This window comes from Spea bombifrons, chromosome 13, assembly GCF_027358695.1.
Source record: "Spea bombifrons isolate aSpeBom1 chromosome 13, aSpeBom1.2.pri, whole genome shotgun sequence".
Lineage (NCBI taxonomy): Eukaryota > Metazoa > Chordata > Amphibia > Anura > Pelobatidae > Spea > Spea bombifrons.
Genome location: NC_071099.1, coordinates 19,343,122 through 19,364,597, shown reverse-complemented (window position 1 = coordinate 19,364,597; position 21,476 = coordinate 19,343,122). Strand labels below are relative to the sequence as shown.

General features: G+C 39.5%; 1 protein-coding gene across 1 annotated transcript in view; it reads left to right on the top strand.

Annotated features, from left to right (window-relative positions):
* The first annotated feature begins 3,090 nt into the window (after nucleotides 1–3,090).
* RIMS4 (regulating synaptic membrane exocytosis 4) overlaps nucleotides 3,091–21,476 on the top strand; it is a 40,568-nt gene continuing 22,182 nt past the window's right edge. Inside the window, exons 1-2 of the mRNA XM_053453867.1 lie at nucleotides 3,091–3,427; nucleotides 18,312–18,450. Coding sequence (XP_053309842.1) covers nucleotides 3,325–3,427; nucleotides 18,312–18,450 — 242 coding nt within the window. The 5' untranslated portion in view covers nucleotides 3,091–3,324. The remainder of the gene's footprint in view (nucleotides 3,428–18,311; nucleotides 18,451–21,476) is intronic.

The following is a 21,476-nucleotide window of genomic DNA, read 5'->3' as shown; positions in this document are numbered from 1 at the left end:
AAGCTGGCCAAACAATACCAATACAAAGGTATATTTATGTTTGCTACTGAAATTATGTACAAAACAAGATTTAAACATACGGTAACTTTAAAAAAGTTATGAACCCAAAATACCTTTTATGTGCGATGTTAATTCATTCAATTTATTTTTATAAAGACATAAAAAAATCTTTTTTCATCTCAATAAGTGTAAACCCGGTCTGATTTTCAGCTGGGGTTGATCAGGGTGACAAGTTGGCTTTTTTTTGAAGACGGCCTGGAATGCGTAGTGGTTTAAAGAGCAAGTAAACTTAATTTAAGAAAAACCTCAGAAGCCTGATGGTGATGGCCGAATTTTAAGGTATTTCCGCTCCATCACAGTTTAAAAAACTAGTACTCCCGGGGTGTTTGTTATTTATGTATTTATTTATGATTTTGACACAGAAAACGCACCCTGTATTTTATACTGGATGTCAATTTCATATTTTATCTATTGTTTTATTTATATGCTATATTAAGCCTGTATATTCATTTGATTCCAGTCTTTTAGCCCGGTGTTTTAAATAGCGCTCTCACCAATTGGTTTCTCTATTGTTGTGCTCTTCTATGGCCACTAGGAGCTGCCTTTGTGGTGACGATACAAAAACCAAAAACTGTCTGCGCTTCTCGCGCTAATAAAGTTGCCAACAAAAATATAAACATAATATAAATGAGAGGTTTTAGTTAATAAGGTTTGGGTAGAGTATAAAATGCGTTGTGTGCCTACTATGTAGGAGGTGAGAAGCGCAGACAGCTTTTGTGTTTTAATACTCTGTGTTTGCAGCATGCTTACACCTTTGGTAGGCTTCATTTTACACATTTGGATTATTTGAGCCTGGGACTAGTTTACCGCACTGACATTTTTCTTTTCCATTTTTGGTGACAATAGCAGCTAATTTTCTTACTCTAGTTTTCTCTTTCCTTTTTACTATTCTACTGGCACAGGTCAATGCTGAATCCCTTACAAGATACACAAAATGTCAAATGTTATTGAAATGCTGCTTATTTATGTTGCCGGATTTAGTAATTTTATTTGTAGTGGGCTCCGTAATCCAAAATTTGAGAGCCTTAGATAAATGTAACCTGGAAGTAATGAAGGTTAATTCACTTTTAATTTTGATTAGATTACTAAAAAGCCTACATTAAACAGTTCTGCCTTATTATTTATGGCTACTCCCCGATGGGAATTCTTTTACGCCACTGTCAGCTGAAAGTACGTAAAACTGAATATTTATAGCAGAAAATCTGCTGTGCTGTTACATCCTTTCACTTACCTGTTTTTGGCTTTATTCTAATTAACCATCCTTTTGGGACTCTCATTTTTGTTATGCGTCAAAAGAAAGCTGTAGAATTTTTTTTACGTATTGTGCAAATTGCTGCTTTGTTTCAGCCTGGCTTTGGCACATTGTTATTATGATCCTTTATTTATATAGCGCCAGCAATTTATGCAGCACTCATCACTATATATATATATATATATATATATATATATATATATATATATATATATATATGACAAAACTAGAATTGACAGACTAAGACAAATCAATACTGTCACGTTAACCCCCTGAGGACGAGGACACATCGGGGTACATTCTCCTGTACCTACTTGACCGCTTGCATGTCTCTTCATTCACATACATGATTGATCCCCGTGTCTCACCTCTCCATGTTGGAATTTATTGGCCACTTCGAAGGGACATGTCCGCGTCACCTTCAAGACCACCTATACATAATGATAACTGAACCGATTCATGTCCTGTATGTCTACCCGCAATCACTCTGTTCTGTAGTTGGTTCATCTGGAGATTCTTTCTCTGACAACCAGAGTTGTGCGTTCGTATTCGGGCAAACATGAAAAGGAACATGAAGGGTGCGTTTTCGTTGTTCAGCCCGAATACAGAAGAAATGAATATGGCGGCTGCAAAATGTACACGAAGACACACAACACGTTCACCTTCGAGATGTCCTGTTGGCTGAGGATCTTACAAATATATTAGTGCAACCTGTAGGTACGCTACTTCGTATAGTGCTCATGAAAATTATTGTTGATATGATTCAATGTTTTATGGACGTATGCAAAGGACAGTGGTGGGGCAAATATGGCTCTGACCTACACAGCTCTTGTTATGACTGGTTTTGACGACAATCATTTCCAGCCATTATTTTTGTAGATTGGCTTCAGTTCCTAAATGATTGTGTTATTGTTTAGCAATTGATGCCAATAGCTTATTCTATAACGTCCTCAACCTAAACATTGAGTAGTATTGGTTTCTATGAAGGACGACAAGTTAAACTGGAATTCAGTAGGAATTTTCTAAATCTTTCGTATTCTGGACTGATTATATGTTTAAAATATACATCATTTATCTAAGAGCTCTTGCTGTTATTCATCCCAACTGGATCTATATGTGCTGATGAAGAAGAGCCATCCTGAGAAGATGAGATTTACCTACAAGAGGAGCAGACAGTCACAGCCAGGTGGCTCAAACCAGCCCCAAACCACAAAATGGATTAAAGTCATTAATGTTAATAAGTCATGGTTTTGTTATACATTTGGATGAGTTCCACCCGTGTATTGATAAAGCCAACTAATAGTTAAGCATGGAGGATATTGTTACCATGTATGGGTATATGTAGTGTAATATGCCAGTGAATGGACACGTGTGATTGTCCTAAAATATATATATTTTTAAGATTCTTCTATTATTATTATAGAATTATTATTATAGAATATTCCGTAAATAATGTGCAGCCAATGGCTGTCTGGTGTGACAGAACGCTCTTCCCAAAGGTAAAGATGCTCTAAATGTACCGCTGAGCCACTCTGTCTCATCCTCCGCTTTGCCGCTTATCGGACACGCCCCTCCATACCCTGCGCTCGTGCTCATTGGCTGAATTACATCCTAATAATGACTTCATTCAGCCCCCTCCTGACAGCTCTCTGTGAATGAAGAGTCAGCCGACGATTCCTATGCAAGTAGAGAGGAGGACGGCGGCTCCACGGATCAGAGCTCCACTCCCCGGGATCACATCCACCGTACCTGCTGTCCGGGACGTGGAGGGCGCGGAGGGCATCCCTGCACAAAGCTGGACTTCCTGCTTCTGTAAATGCAACATCCACAAGGGGTATCCTCCGGACTGCCGCACTGCTTGGCACTTGTTGGGGTGCAGCATATAATAGGCGTCTTTTCTCTCTATTTGGGGACCCCCATAAGCTGCCAAGACGCCTCGCGCGGTGCTCCGAGTGAAAAATGGGGCGGCCAAACTGCCCAAGCCCCACTCCGAGCCCGGGGGCGCCCCAGGCATGTTCATGGAGAGGTCACAGAGCCGGATTAGCCTGTCCGCATCGTTTGAGGCTCTGGCCATCTACTTCCCATGCATGAACTCCTTCGATGAAGAAGACGGGGGTAAGGAAATGGTTTATCAGACATCAAGGATTGTGTGCATCTATGACCCCCCTGTACAAGTTTCACCCTCCTTTCCTTATTCATTTTTAAATTAAAAGATCTTAGACTTTTTCAACTGAGATTTTTAATATTTTTATTTCATTTTTATAATAATTACTACTAATAATAACGTTATATATTATGTGACAAAATAATCTGATTATCAGAGTTGGTATGGTCCATTACCAGCATGTGTAGGTTTCACCAAGAGATTGAGAACTTGATTTCTATCAAGAAGGTTGGTCATCTATTGGTTTCTTTGTCTAACCATCCGCATATAAATGTTATGGTGCGTTCTATCAACACTAGATCACAAGTGATCATCTAATCAAACATTCCAGGGTGAAGTTTATGGCCTCATCATCATCATCATCAAAAATCTCCATACAGATAACCATTTAAGCCTCTGACAAGTGGTTGTCCTTTGAGAATATAAGATTATTTGTTTTGTTTTCTTTGTTTTTACCTATTGGAAAATGTAGTACTTTACTAAATAGAAATATAAGAGAGCTCAGTAGAGCCAGGCTTAATGCTCGCTCCCATCCAAAAAGTCCACATATACAGAGCTTTTCTAAAAAGCTGTTCCAGAATATCTTAACATTTTGCTTGAACAGCTAAAGAACATTTATAACTGGCCCCCGCTGAGCTAACCTTTGTGGGGTTGTTATAACCCCTGTGTCTAGCTGAATTGCTTGCCCAAGCGGTTATGCTGATATTACATTCATACACAGCAAAAATAATATACTGAGAAATATTAATGCTCAAAAACAATATTTCACCTTTCAATAACATCTTGATTATTGATTCTAAAATAATTCATACCGTGTAATAATATCTGGAATGCATATTATTCACTTTTATTCAATAAGCAAACACATTGCCTGTTTAATAAAATGTTGCACAACGTAAACATTTTTGCAAATTAATAAACCAAAATGTTGCAAGTTTTGTTGTTTAAGCATATAATGTGTGTGTGTGTGTGTGTATATATATATTTCCACATTAATTTTGTTAGTGTAACCTACAATATATTTTTTTAAATTCTTCTGGAATAATATATATATATTTGTAATAGGTTATTGCTTTGTACAAAGTAGTTGCTATACTTCTATACAATGATGTAAAATGTAGATCCCCTAATATTGTGACAGCTCCTGACAATAAGTCCAGGGCAGCGGCTCAGTAATGGAAATGATGGCAAAAATGCGTTAACTAATGCACTTCAGAAATGGATATATTGGCAGTGCATTAACTCCCGTTTCTTCCATCTGTGCTATGATGTAAACTGGTGATGTGGAATTATATGAATACATAACATGCAATTTGTAATACGGAACTATGGGGGGTTTTGTTGTTGCTTCCCATTTGGCAAGATTTTTCGGAAGATCGGTCTGATAGGTGAATTGTGTTACTGATGATTTTAATTGCTAATCCGAGTTGAAGGAAGAATAATCTTCAACATATATTGTAGACCAGTAAACTTTTTGAAACCTATGGCTAAATGCTGTTGGACAAATGTTTACAATGTACATACCGGTCCTACTTAAAGGATATAGCAACATAGAGTGAGTGTGTATTGATGTATGTGTATCTATGTGTGCATGTGATATAGTGACATTTATTTGCATGTATAATTTGGTGTGTGTGAACTATTATTATTATTATTATTATTTATTATTCTGATTACTAGTAATCTAACATTCTGGTTGAAAATTTACCTTTCGGTTGCTCCAGCTATTTTTTTTTATTTTTTTTTTACATTTGCAAAATCTATATCTATAATGCGCCGTCAGTAGAATGGCCTATAGATTCTAACACTTAAGGAGAACACAATTTGTGTTCATGCTAGAAAGGCCACCTAGTTAAATGGCTTTAAAAGGGTTAAGCGCATTTCATAAATTGATCTGTATTTAGCAGAAAAAGGTACCACAGGAATTGATTTGCTTTCAATTCAAAAGATAATTTTAAAAACCTAATATAAGATTAAAATGTGTATGTTTGCTATTCTGATAGGCCCGACAGGAAGCTACAGTGTCTGCAGCTTGATGGCTATTGGCTGTCGGATAATGTCATCTGTAGGGTGAACGTATGTCAATTACTGAGACAACGCCCCCTTCCCCTGGGACCAGAAGTGCTGCAAATGCAGTGTAACGGCACAGAGCAAATAATTCAGAATCTATCCAGCTGTTTTTATAAAACATGAGATGTAATGTGTGTATATATGTATATGTATATATGTATGTGTATGTATATATATATATATATATATATACCCCTGCTTGATCTTTAACCTTTGTCTAAAATGAGACCATCCTTATGTCTGCCTCGAGTTTGCTTGCGACCTACCTAATGAATGCAATCAATACAATTATGTGTTTTCAGATTTGTGCAACAGTAACCAAGCATGTTATAAACGTTTGTATTAACCTAGGAGAAACCGTGTTCTTAGCCTCATTTCTGCCACTTATAATATGTGAAATTAACCAAATTCTTGAGTAGTTAATAAATGATGTAATATTAATTTACATGACATTTCTGGGAGTAGTTAATAAATGATCTCTTCTGTAGTTGATGAGGGTTATTTCTGCGTCTGTGATATCCATATATCTTCAGTGTTGGTGGGTTGAATAATACGTAGATGAATCCTAAAAAGGGCCATTAAAAGATGAATTCATAAGGCTGGAAAAATACCCATGACTGCCATAACATCACCACCCATGTCTTACCAGTTGTGCCATTTTGCTGTCTTTGGACGAATCCCTTCCTGGCTCTTATAAAAAAGAAGTTGGCTTCCCAAAAGTCCGACTCCTTATTTCTACAGGGGTTTGCTCCGTCCTTAACATTCAGTTATCTGGACATATAGAAAATACTAAAATCTTTTGATTGGCCCCAGTATATCTCTTAATCGGTAGGTTTAGTGCATTAACTCTCTGTTCTAACACTACAGTATGTAGCACGCTTCTAATCTGATATCGGCCCCTTTGAACAGTGGATTTCCACCATCCATTATAAGTAATCTTATTTTATGCTTCAATTAACTCTCTTTCTCTGTCCTGTCTTTTTTAGCGAGCAGTCAGCCAGGTTTTAAGGGTGGGAACGTCTGATCGCTTTATTGTGGGCTCGCGTGTGTAACGTTCAAAATAAACGAAGTACCCTGGGGAGAACCCTACTTTTTAAAAGATACATCGAGGGAAGAGAAATGGTGGGTAGCTGTGTGTTGTTACGGTGGCTTGAGAACTAGGGAAGAGGAGCTCGGAAGAAGTAGTTTACACTTCTAACTATACAAAGTTAAATGAATGCCCTTTACGCCTATCCACACATACGGAATTGCATGCGCTCAACGTCGCATTAGCCTCCAAGAAAATTCAAACGGTGCTGTGAACCCCCAACTCTTTATATAACAGAGATGGCTCAATGATACAATCATGGTTTGCTTTGCTGATCTTAGGGAAAATAATTGTGTATGTTAGTGTGTGTGTGTGTGTGTATGTTAGTGTGTGTGTGTGTGTGTGTGTCATACATGTCCTCGGCCCACTATGACCTTCAGCTGTGGTGAAATACCTGAGGTTTCGATGAAGTTTATTATTTATTGATTTATATAACGCCAATGTGCCCTGATTCTGGCTTCTGCTGAACAGGAATAATGTGCTTTGGTTTAATAATCTCATTTGTCTCCTCTGTGCCTGGGTGTGCAGGATTTATACCCCTCACGACTGAAGTTTGGAGTACAGAATGAATATTGTTCTCTCGTACTGGAATTACCTGTACAAAATGCCAAGTGCCTTAAAACAAATGTCCGGCCTCTGCAACAAGCGTCGCTGCAGGACGGATTCGATGCCTGAGCGCTTCCAGATAAATATTTTGTGACATTTCTCAAATAGGAACGCTAAGACTTTGATTAGGGAGCAAATGAGTTTTCTGTTTTTAAAGAATATATATCCCAAACACCGGGCTGTTTTAATATTTATACGAGTTATTCTGACAAGCACATACATCATAAGGGTTACTGAGCGCACGGGGATACTCCCTGCGTTTAAAGACTACATTTTATATGAGAACTTGGCCTGGCCCTCTTAAGGCTCTGTACGTTACCCGTGGATGTTGCTGATGAATCTATTCTAGGTAAATACCCGTTAGGATAGTTACTGGTGGGGTGTCCTGGGGTTGCAGGATAGAGGGTGGTCAGAATGGAGGCCGAGGTCAGGGTTCCGGAAGACGGATCAGCGAGTAGAGGAGCCGAAATCAGGATACCAGCAAAGTCGAGGTCCAAAGCCAGGGTCAGGAGACCAGGGAAGCAGCAGGAAGGTCGGACAATCCGGAGTCGGCAACAGATAGGACAGCAGGGAACACTAGGTAGCACAACATGGCACAGAAGCTCTAAAGAATCAAAACTGAGCAAAAGTGAGATGTGATGTCATACGGAGGCGCGCGTCGTCGTATCCATTGGTAATGCAATAAAGGTGACTGGGATAGCGCATGCGTTTAGATGTGGTGATACAGCGGAGGTGGTTTGAGCAGCTGGCAGTGAACATGGCCAGGTACCTGCTAGAAATGGGTACTCTGGTGAAGAGAAGCGTTGAGGTTTGTGACGATATCGTATATATAATGCTTGATATTTAGAGACCGTTTTAGTAGAGGTGTGACCTGAGAAGGAACATGTTGGTAGCGTGTGCTTACACACCGACGGCTTGTTTCATAGTGCGCCCTACACATCTATGAAGAACTGGGGAAGTGTGTCTGTGTGTATGTATGTGTGTGTGTGTGTGTGTGTGTGTGTGTGTATATATATGTGTGTGTGTGTGTGATATCTCCGAACGGTGTGCTGATTCCAAATCTAAACCGCTGCAGATCTAATCAAAGAAAACCTCACCACCTTCAATGAAATCCAATTAAGTGTCAAAGTCTGTACAAATAAAACATTTGTCGAAGCCACTATTTGCGTTATAAGTGCTGTCGAGCAATGTTCCTGGTCCTTCGTATCTGGCCTATGAAATTCATAACGCAACCAAGGAGGATAGCTTTTAAAAATGCAAAGCACAGAAATGCATCCGGAGTGCTGGCTGAAGGACCGGCTAGAGGGAGTCGGATTATATATTTATATTTATATGAAACTTATGGTAACCACGGTATTTGGTCAGCATCCTCGTGTCTTCTGCCTCAGCGCTTCTTATGGCAGCGAGGTCTCCGCTGTTCCTTCGTTGATGCTGTTTTATGGGGCTAGAGCTGTTTTTTATTATAAATGTCGGCTGTTTAAGTCCCGGAGGGACAGATTCTGCCGGAGGAGATGTAAGGTCTGCTTCTTCGCTGTTCAGAACACCGTGTCAAGGAAATGCTGCTGTATATTTTAGTCTTGGATGTCAAGTAGCATCGCAAAGGGAACGTGTACTTTAAATGACCGTTTCAGTGCCATTTTTATTTAAAATCTATGTTGGATTCTTTTTATAAAAACGTGTGATTTTTATTTTTTGTATTTATGGGGAGAGAGGATTTGACGCGTTTAGAAGGGACCAGGCGATTGTTCCTGCATGCTGGTAAGCGGATCAATATATCGGCTGTCAGCATGCAGTGACTGAACATTTAGTAACTGGAGACTACGCGCAGGTATAGGTGCTCCGTTGCTCTCAAATGACCCGACTGTGAATACATGGCTACTCGCACACATCGTGAGTGAGAGATATGATAAGAGAGCTATAGCGGGAGTATGAATGTTACAGTGAATGTGTGTCTTACTATGAGTGTGTATGTGTAAGTTTGGGTTAGTATGAGTGTGTGTAAGCGTGTGTTGGAGGGAGTGTGTCCTGTAGTGTGTGTGTGTGTGTGTTTTGGCAAATTGTTTCCCTGTTAACTGACAAAATGAGCATAACTGAGAGCATTCTTCTCACGATGTAGAAATAAAATTAAGCTTTGCCTAGATGGAAAAATAGCGTCTAAAGTGCATTTATTGCGCTGCGTGGTATTTTTTTAAATGGCTGACTCATATAATAATTCATTGTATCCATTCCTACACATCTGAACGACTGAATCCTCTAGTAGTGTGTAAGTGGCATAAAAATACTCATCACGCACCACGTTACAATTCACAGCGCACCCAAGCTGGCAGAGAAACGCGTTGTAAGAGATGCAATACTGAATTTGGCGAAGCGTTGGGTGATGCGCATGATTCTAAAGCAATACATGGTTATCGAGCAACGTAACGCGGCGTAATATTATTTCAGAGTCTGTCCCAAATAACAGAACATGTGGCAGCTGCGTAAAAGAAAATGAAAGTGGGCAGCACTCCTTTCACCCGTCGTGTATTGTAAATGTGAGAAAGACCATAAAATATAAGCCCCTGCTTGTCATGATGTAACTTGAGATCGGGTCGCAAACGCTATTATAATGTGGGTGTGAAAGACTGCCTGACCTGTTGACCGTTATATCTATGGCGCTAACCCTGACTTGTCAGGAGTAACAATTTGATTATAGATCTTGCTAAGTTGCCTTTGTCGACGCTCGTAGTAACTTCATTATTAGCCAAATGGCCACCGTGAACCCGTTTTATTTTGAAGCCCGAGTTTAACTGTTCGTGCCGATGTTACGAGTGTGACGCCATTAGAAATCATTTTAATTCGCTTTACAAACACTTAATTCTTAGGATTCAGCCAATTAAGAATGAAATGCTGAGAAATGTACCTGTCGGACGAGCTCGTAACCCACTTTCTGCTCGGTGGATTGGAAACTGCGTTCAAATCCTGTAACAGCTGCTGAGGAGATAATAAAATGAAAATTACCTTCGCTTGTCTAAACTTGTTGGAGTCGGATGAAAACTGGGTGAGATTTAAATAGATTACAGCGGAGAATAGAATATAAATTGGCGTACATTGCAGCCGGGTTTATCAACGATCCGCATTTTAATAAAACCGGTCACACGGCGTTTAACATTTAAGTTAAATTCAAACAAATCCAAAGGAACCTTGCACTAAAGCACTGCGTTAAACCCGACACAAAAGGCAACAGACTATGGGTTGGGTATTAAAATAATTCTGGTGCAAATATAAAAAATTGCCTTATCGCTATAGCAACGAGTAGTATGGTCACTTTCTGCAAAATAATCACTTTATTCACTTATCCATAAAACCCTTAACGGGGCGGATGCGTTGCCTGACCTCGGGAGGTCACACACATGTCCTCGCTCAAACGCACACATCCAGATATGCGTGCTACAACACACACACGCTCAGTGCTGACACACACAACTAGACATTCAACACCAACACACAGACACTCACACAAATCTATCCAGACAAAGACACCTGTTCACACTCTGAAATATCCCCACACGCACTCACAAACATAACCAGATACACACACATACTAACATACACATGTGTGCTAACATACCCAAAGACTTGGTCACACGCTAACATACGCTAAGACACATGTTCACACACGTGAATTTTACTAAAATGCCCAGACACACGTGCTTGTATAGCCAAAGACGTCTTCACACACTAAAATATCCACGCACACTTACATACTCTGACACACACACACACACACACACACAAACATACCCAGACACGCAAATACCCAGACACGCGTTCACACACTGAAAGGAATCCCAAACAGCTTCCAGTCCTTGGGTTACTTTATTAGAGAAAGCAAAAGAAAACAAATCAAGCTACGTTTTGGCCAAAATGTTGCTTTTTTGTTTTGCTTTCTCTAATAAAGTAACCTAAGGATTGGAAGCGGGTTGGAGCGCTGGGATTCTTTCCAGCGTTCGTATAATTCAGGAGGGTTTATGCTGCCCCGGTTGAGCAGATCGTAAAGCCGTCAGTCTTATATAACTTTTAGCAATGTTTCCATTGTTTATCCGTTTTCGTTCTGTACACAATCTGACATAGGGTTTTATGCACGGGAACGCTGTGAACGATGCCGTCTTCACTGAGCTTAATGAACCAAAACATACAAATACTTCACTGTTACACACGCTTGCATCTTATAGGATTTATTGATTTTTATCGCAACCGGTTTTAGAGAACAGTAATGATATTATTTACAAAGTCCGAGAGGCCGCTAAAGAACCGTTCAGATAAGTGCGTTCGGTGCAGTTGTATGAAATCTTGGAGAACAGGTACTTGTGTTGATTAAATATTGTAATTGAGATAAACGGCTCTGTTGTGCTTTAGTGATTCCACGTTTTTTTTTTTCATGTTTTATATTCTGCTAACATCTTTCATGGGCGAATGAGACATCCGAACCTATAACTGAATTACACAAAGTGGTGGTTTGTATTACAGCACAATGCAGAGATAAAAAGTACACATCTTGAGCCATTAGTATCAATTAGTCCATAATAAGCATGACTGCTATTGACGTGTAGCCAATAAATCATGTTAAGCAGGGAGTATTGGGAAAGCCTGGTGCCTGTAGCTTGTATTATAATTGGGATTAATGTTTATTTGTTTGTGGAATAGCAGCATTTTCTGCAATAAATCAACATTGTTCTCTTCGGTATCTGAAAACATCATAATTTAATGTTATAACATAGTGGGTCAAGCATGAGTAGATCTAGTTAGAGTATGGACAAGAACCCCTAAACTTTAAGTGCTCAAGCAACGGTCTATGAGAATAAAAATCATATCAGTAACTCTTTATACACCGATCAGCCATAACACTATGACCTCCTGTCTAGTATCGCGTCGGTCCCCTTTTTGCCACCAAAACAGCCCTGACCCGTCAAGACATGAACTCCACCAGGAGCACTTGTGAGGTCCGGCACTGACGTTGGACGAGAAGGGCCGGCTCACAATCTCCATTCCATTTCATCCCAAAGGTGTTCGATGGGATTGAGGTCCGGCCTCTGTGCGGGAGGTCGAGTCCTTCAACCATGCCCTTATGGACCTTAGTTTGTGCACTGAAGCGCAGTCATGTTGGAATAAAAAAGGGCCTTCACCAAACTGTTCCCAGAAAGTTGGAAGCAAAGCATTGTCCAAAATGTCTGATCCATTCATCAGACTGGCAAACCCTCAACATTTCAGGTGTCCAAACCTAGCCACCTGTGTTGAAGGATGTGGCTGGAGGTGGGGATGGTTTGGACCATCTTTCCCCATCACCAAAGAGCCTCTATAGAGTATAGAGAGATGCACATACAGCAGATACACATTACCAGCAGTCATAATGATTTCCTGAGTTCATGCAATGTTCTGTTTTGAGAGCGGTGATTTCAGATATCTCTAATTAATTTTGTGAAAGTGTAGGCACTGAAAATAAATCTTCAAAACACTTTTGTATTCAGGGGTTGTGCGTAGGATCCGTTCACGAAGCCTCTTTTAATGTAAATCACCACAATCTGCCTTTTTTCACACAAAACCCAAATGATATGGAATTACAGATGATTTATATTCCTTACGTGTCTGCGTTCCACCTGAGTCTAAGTGATTCTTTTTTCTTTGTCGGTATGGAATATCCATAGCACGTCCCGTCTTCGTGGCTTTCTAAAGCCGCTTTTGAGTAATGATGTATCGTCCATTGTGGATAAACAAATATAATTCTGCTTCTGTCATGGCTTCGTTTGTAATGCATTACGGATCAGATGAAGACAAAACGGGCTGAATTCAATGCTGGAGATAAATCTATCAGAAGTAATTGAATAGTAATAATCATCGCATTGATTGCAGCAGGAAAAAACGCCGTGTCTTATCCCTACAGAGTGACGTTAAGGCAATAAAGACGCATTGAAGTATGAAATAATTTTGACATAAATATCAGTTAGAATTTTTATTCCTTTCAGATCAGCAATAAAGTCAGGAGGCAGCTGGCAATGTTCAGCTTGTGGGGCATCTCCCAGGGAGTAACACAGCCCAAAACGCATCTACCAAACGGCGTACCCAATATGCCAGGTCAGGTCCAAAACTAATGGTGGCCGTATGCGAAAAAACCCAAATGCTTGAAGTACCGGCCTCAAATCTTTCAAACGCAGCAGCCCGGGAAGCAAGTCCCTCGTTTGGAGACCGCGTGTTTTGTATAGAGTATTATTCTATTATTCTGAAGCATTATCTGCGGCTTCCGGTGCTGCCTCTTCTTCTCGCCATCCTTACAAAAGCTCCCTGAACCAATCGACAACGATCAGCAAATTAACGGAAAGTACAATAATCATGCAGATCTTGGGAAAAGGAACTATTTTTTTCCAGCATGTTTTACATGTAATGTTTTTAATACATATGTATTTATATTATTATTATTATTATTATTATTATTTTGTACAAACAGCATTACTTGGTTTAATTTAGTGTAGAGAGCGGTAAAGTGTGTAATTTGTTTATTTTTTTTATCCCATACAGTGGGAAATCCTGATTTTGTTTAGTTTAATGAATGCGCGATGCTATTTTGGATATTTCGGGTATTTTCCGCGCTGTCGCATAGTACACTGTACAGGAGAGTAACATACTGGTCTATTGAAATGGATCAGCGATCGCCAATTGGTTTCCTCAACCCACGCGATAACATCGTCGCCACGCGCTGATTCTGTACTTCTTCTATTCGGTAATATCCGGATTAAGCTTTAGGTAGAACAATACGGTTACAATGTGAGCGATCGCTTGAAATCTCAGTTCTATTTTTACCTTTATTTATGAAGTGCTAGACTTTCAGGTGCTCGGCTGTACGGAATGTAGGACACCTCTGGTGTATTTTTAACGCCGGCTTCTTACAGCCTGACAGATGCTTAGGGAACATTAATATTTTTTGCACAGCTACTTTACTCCCTAGGGGCTTTTGTATTTAGAATTATCGGAACATTTGAAATAGACTTTTTATTGATTACATATATAAAAGATTGCCAGAAACAGAATTGGACAATAGCCCATCTAGTCGAAAGTTAGGTGTTTGTCTTTGTCTGGGTATGTGTGTGAACGTATGTCTTTGGGTATTTTAGTGTAAGCATGACTTTGTTCACGTATGTTAGTGTGCGTCTGGGTATGTGTGTGTGAACACGTGTCTTTGTCAGGGTGCATGTGTGTGTTTGTGTGCATGGTGTTGAATTTGTGTTAGTATTGAATGTCTAGTTGTGTTGGTGTGAGTGTATGTGTGAGCGTGCCGGTATCTGGATGTGCGTATCCGGTTGTGTGAATGCCCCTCCTGTCCTGGTACTGTTGAATCAGGCCTTCCCGGGCCCCTGTGATTGGATATACGTAGGGGGAAGCCGAGGCCGTGCGCCCTTTGTTTAATTACTGCCCACATTACTTGCTTAAAAATAGAAATAAATAATAATAATAAAAAAAATACATTGAGCTGCATATAACCAAGCGATATAAATGACCCTGAAGACTGAGCATTAAGTCCCACCACAAAAGTACATTGTATCCCCCTATGGGAATGTAAAATCATATAATGTAGACTGGCTGTGCTTTCATAATTAAAACAAATCTATCATGCTTGCTTTTCCAGTATCTTATTATTCATAGGCAGTAATTCTGATTCATTGTGTTACATTATTATTAGGCTATAAAATGCTGTAAAATGTTTTCCAGTAGTATTTATTGTAACCGTACATTAACCGAATAAATAAGTAAGTCTGGGTCAGCTGAGAATAGTCTAGTCTCCTGCAGAGTTGTATCTACTTTCTCAGGGAAAGAAGGTCGTATGGGGTAACGGCTGCCTCTTCTTATACTTAAAACATTCAGTTGCAAGTAATTGAAAGCAGGTTGATGGGAGCATCAGCCCTCATCCACGTAGCTCTCCTGTCTTCACACTTGGGGACAGTGACCCGATAGCTCACAATCTAGACAAATCTGTGCCCTTTTCGCTATGACTCAAAACATAATCCTAAAATATGAATCCCCTTCGGCCATTTAAAATATTGGGAGATGTGCGAATGTCCTACAGGACTAGCGTTGTTTGTAGTGAAATATTAATACTGTGTTAGCAATGTGATATCCTCCATTTCTTTGAATAGGGACACTGGCTCGAGGCATCATAGTTAGAAACGGAATGCTTCCGGTTTCACAAAGAAGACAATTTTACTTGTCTATAAAAGCTAATGAAAAAAACTGTTAAATAGATTCTGCAATTGGAATTTTGACACCTGGTTCTTCTGCCTCCATGTCCCATTTGGGACATCTTTGAACCCAGCCAATTCAATTCACCCCATCAAACCATACATTTGTTTTAAACTAGACTCCTCAAATGCTAGCATTTTAAATGTATTTTTCATGCCAGGATTTTTGGGAAGGTACAGAGCTTATTTTAGAGTATGCTAACAAAAATAAGCATTTTTTTTATATTAGATTTTGTTTTACATTTCATTGCAACTGGATGGGTTTTTTTTTAAAATGTTTTGTTTTTTTAAATATCTTTTACTAATCAAATTGTGAATAGAAAGCTGGGCTCCATTGACTTGAGTGGTTGAATGCAATACCTGTACCCAAAGTTCTCAGTAGGGTCTGGAAACTTGTATCTCAACATCCTTTAATGACATTACAGGCTGAGGTATTATAATTTGTCCTGTTACAGCACGAAGGCAGCAGTCAACTAGTTTAGTTAAGGTAAATTTTGAAAAAACGCTGCACTGTTATAGGATGGCTAAAGAAAAACAAATATGAATAAAAATATAATGTGCTTTTTAAGTAAGCAGCCTGCTGTTGAGTACACCAATTAAAAAGTTTACCAGGACAGATTCTAATTCAGTGCCACTGGAATGGAGACGATCCAAGAATAAGATGAATTAGGCACATTTTCCTAAACTCCATCTGCCTCTGCATCATATAAATATGTTTTTTTGCAATGCCAGATATGTTTATGCTGAGTAAATCTGTGTCACCCATAGGACAGCGAATAAATTGAGACTTGGGTATGTATTGCACTGAGGTTTGCGAATGTTTGCTTCACTGCGTCTTTCATGATCCATGATCCTATAGACTTTCAAATGTTCTTTCTTTAAATGCCAAACCGTGCGCTATTCTCAGACTGGCATAACTGCAATCTATTTGTACTCTGAATGGCTATATATATATATATATATATATATAGATAGATAGATAGATAGATAGATAGATAGATAGATAGATAGATAGATAGATAGATACGTATTAACCGTAGTCATTCTGGCACCGGTTCTTGCCCTGGATATTTCCTGGCAGTGGTTTTGAAACCTTTATCTATGTTAAATCTTTTGGAAAACGTGTGTTTACTTCCCGTGTTGTAATAACAATGAAAGAATTAAAAGCCATTTCCAAATTTGTCTTCACAATCTATTGTGTGTGGATATGGGTTATTTTGGGAGCGCGTTGGAAGAAGCAGTCATAAGAATAGAAACCGGATTCTTTTTTTTCTGCTTGCTGATTTCATCCAGAAAATAGCAGGCGTTGAAGATTTTTTGGCAAGCTGCTTCCCACTGATTTTGAAGGCCCCATTGGAGCATAATGGGGGAGAGGCCTCTGCCGCGGTGCGCGCTGCTTCACGCCGGTGTATGACGTCCTATTCCGGCGCTCGGCATGAAATGCCGGCACCGCAACCAAGACAGAGGCCTCGCGGAGGAGAGTGAGGGTCGCCGAGCGATTGCTGAAACTGTATTCCTGAGTGACCGCTTGGCGCCGCTCTCTCTCTCTCCTCTCTCTCCTCCGCATCAGTCACACACAAAAAACGAAAGTACGGCGTTTCAATTGGGGGGGCACAGCATGATGTAGGGGGGCCATGACCCCCCCTGCTGACGCCCCTGGTATTGAGGTACTAGTTTGTACCACAATGATGTGAAATTTGTTAATTACAAGTAAGTCCTAACAATTAAAATAAATTATACTGAATGAGAATAACAGTCTTTACAATATTCCAATATTGATATATATTAATTTTTATTCTCCAAGAAATCAGGGGCTTTGATGGACTACAGGCGATATCTGTCTGGGTGAACGGGCAATGCTATAGTGTATGGCTCTTTTGCATGTCCTTTATCGGATAATTAGGCTCCACAAAAGAATAAATGCAATATGTCTCTATCTGATCCGTATTAACTTCAGCGATGTTCTTGCATATTTTAAAACCGAGTTGAAATAATTATTTTTCCTTGGAAGCTATAAGTAACTCAAAATGACATAAATAGGGCATTCGGCTGCTGCCTCCCTTCTGTCCTTAAAATGCATGTCAAGCATCCCTTTTTTTTGTGTTCTATGCCGGTGAACTCATTTTGTTTAAAAAATGTGCTTTTTAAATCCTATAAAAATGATAACCTCCAACCCTGCTGATTGATTTTGTTTTATTTTGGAATTTCCTAAATTATTTTGTTGAATATAGCGTTTGGTAAAGGTAACGTCAGGCAATGAAAAGAGCATTAGAGCTCCAGCTCTTACAGTATGTATTTGTATGGCTGTTGGTCTGGTACTACAGCGTGGACATTTATCGACACCCTGGCAATTTACCATCGGAAACTACGCACGCCCTGTATGTTTAAAGACTAACGCTAGCCGGGTTATTAAGAATATAGACGTTGGGTTCAAGTTTTGGGTATTACTGGTGAACAGAAGTACTCCTGGAGGATATGTAGATATCTAAATAGATATATAGTGTGTATAACTACTTAAATATCTGGAACTTCCATCCATGGTTGTCTTAATTATTCTCTATGGTGGTCGGGAACTTTGGATCATCTTGAATCACCTTGAAGTCTTCAGAACTTCTGTAGTTATCTTTGTCTTGACTACTATCCTTTATTCATTAGTGATCTTTGTTGTATCTAGACCTTCTGCCCTTTTGCACACATTAAGTTTATGGGGGCTGATCATTATTTTTAATCAATACTGTTGTAAAGGTGTTAATATATTGCCTTATTTATACACCTAATTTCAAATTGTGTCTTATCGTTTGTTTTCAGAAGACGGACGGAAACTTAAAGGTGCGATACAACGCAGCACAGAGACTGGATTAGCTGTTGAAATGCCAAGCCGAACGGTACGCCAAGCAAGCCATGAATCGATAGAGGACAGCATGAACAGCTATGGATCTGAAGGAAAGTAAGTCTTCATACGATGTATTCCATGATAGAGGAGAAGACCTGTATGTTCTTGTTTGCTGGATTCCTCATGTCGAGTTTGATGATGCAATGTGCAGGTTAGGTCACCGCAACAAAACTTGAGCAAAGTGCCTCCCATAGATTCCTCATGAAGGTTGGAAATAAGGAATCCCTACTTTTTTTTTTTTTGTGTAAACGGTTACCTATGTACACCCGTCAGCCGTGGATGATGTACTTCTCTGATAGGCATACCTGGGAACTCTCCGGGTTTGTCAGTGTGCAGTCCTGGCCTCGTCCCGCAAGGGAAGGCCCCGGGTAGCCGGAGGCCAGAAGTTCCCAGGTATGGTGATAGGGAGGGATATGTGCACCGGTTTCTTAAAGATTTGATATAATGGTGTAGAAATCCATGTTGAACTCTATACCACCCATCCCCACTCAACGTCCATCCAAATCCTGCCGCAAAACCCCGTGTACACCGTCCTATTGGTAGTCGGCTAAAACAAATGTGTTGATTTATTGCTGCATATTCTACGTTTGGCAAACGGTCCAGAAGCTGAACTGGGCAAGCTGTCTAAGCTTAGTGAGCCAACAGGTGTGCTGTATTTTCCAAAACCTGATCCTATCCCTACTTTTTAAATTGGGTCGCAATCAGAGAAGTTGGAACCGATAAATATTCCAGGGTCCGTACAGGCAGGGGCAGAATTGAGGGAATTTACGTTTACAGTTGGTTGAACCAACGAAACGGCAAACTCATAAATTGGCATTTGAGTCACGCAAGGTTAGAATCTGTTTCTTGAGCAAGATGAGATGTGTGATATGATGAGTCACGGTTAAAAGGAAAAAAAACGTCTCTTGTTGCCAAAAGCCTGGATCTTGCAGAAATGAAGGATTTGTGGACATAAATGACTGTCTAATTAAAATCTGTTGTTGCCAAAGAGCAATTATTTAAAGTTACATTTAATTGGATGTTTTTACATGATATTTGTAATTTCCGTAGGATTAAAGCTATGTATGAATAAAATTGTAATTTGAGCTTCAATATAATTTCCAAATGCATGCCGGCACAGAACCAAAATGGGGGGGGGGGCCTAGGAGACATCATCAGTCCATCGCTCCGAGGGCAGGTGGAATTTACTAAATACATTGGTGATGTAAATCTGCCATTTTATTTGTTTTCAAGTAGACGAATATGCATTTGCATGTCTTCCATGTATTACTACTTTAAAATTTACAGTTATGTGTTTTGGCGATCAAGGTCAATTTAAAGTCATTATACGTAAAACATTACAAACTGCTTTCTCAGGACAGCCGGCGCTGCTTGGAGACGGTGGGGCGACTCAATTTTAACTTGGATCGGTAGAGGGGGTCTTAACTTTTTGAGCCGAAACCATGATGTACGATCTCGACTGCGTTGGGCAGCTACAGAAAGTGAGGTGTGGGTCAGCAGATTTACGTTATTTTGTAAGGTTTAGTGGCTTTTTTTGATGGCGCTAATGGAACAAAACTGTGGCAGTTAATCTATTCTGGGGCCCGTTTTACCGGTGTTCCAATTTCTTCTCGGAACAGAAGCCTTTTACTTCACATTTAGAATTTGTCTTTAGAATTTTAGGATTGCTATCTTTGCGAGTAATCGTTCCAGAACAGTGGGATTGCAATTCACAGATGTTGGCTGTATTGAAGAGGTTCATCATTTTGTAATTAATGCACACAAAGTAACGCATTCTGTAGACACAAAGTGACACATTCTGTAGGCACAAAGTGACACATTCTGTAGGCACAAAGTAACACATTCTGTAGCATCCAATTCCTAGCCCAACGTGTTTGGCTCATTTATGTTATGTTTATATGTTTCTTTGTCTGTCATAAAGGTATATTGTTGTACAAAAAAAGGTACTCTGTAAAAAAAAAAAAAAAAAAAAAAAAAAAAAAAAAAAATAATAATAATAATAAAACAAATATATATATATATATTAAACACAATAATCACGCAATCAAAGATACATACTTTAATAAGCTTTTAATTAATTAAATACAAATTGTAGCATATAATTTTTATTTTATTGATAAAATGTTAGGTTTTTGTTGAGAATTATTCCTTACCTGGCAGTGTTTAAAAAAGTAAAAATGTCAAGGAGGTCAGATTTGTCGAGAGTTGTTTTTTCTGATTGTTTCCGCCTATTTTTACTCTGGAAGATTGCAATAAATTTACCAAAAAAAATAAATCAAGAAAGAAAAACCACAAACAAATGGCTAGGACCATTTGATTCCAGTTCGTCACATTTCAGTAATTCCGAAGTACGCAGAAAAAGTCACGTAAGGACAAAGAGACAAACAAACCATGAAAACACGTATTGAGAAGGGCATTGCTTGTTTATTAACTCTTTAGAGACAAGCATGTGTTTATAACCTGGGACTGTAGGATATTGAGATAGGCGAGAAGTCTTGTTGTGACAAGCATTTTGAAGGATTTTTTCTTTTAGTAACAGGATGGCACAAGAGTCTCACGACTTGCAGTCCTCCACTTGTCTGTATGTTTCATGATTTAAGCCCGGGAGCTGCCGGTTGTCAGCGTTCCCACCTGGGAGGCTGTCCTTTTCATTGGTGACCTTTTGATTCAGGCAAGTGAAAAGTTTCTTGTACAAAAGATAGAAACGAGTTTCTCACAATAGCTGTGTCGGCGATAATCCGCGGGAGCTTTGCTATTCTTGTTCCAAGTGTGACCAGTGTACTGCAAGACTAGATTTTAATGGCGAGTATTCACTATTCCACCATATCTCTCCATCCATGTACATGCAGTATATCGGTGGGCTAGCCTACGGCGGACTTTATGTGGATATTTATTTAAAATTATTATATTTTATTTATATAGCGCCAACAATTAACGCAGCACTTAATACAATCCAAATATTCAAGGGGTCTGACAAGACGAGAATTGACAGACTAACCGATACATTAGGCGGAGGGAGCCCGGCTCGCAAGCTTACAGTCTTGAGGGAATGGGTGAGGACAAGCATAAGGAACAGAGAA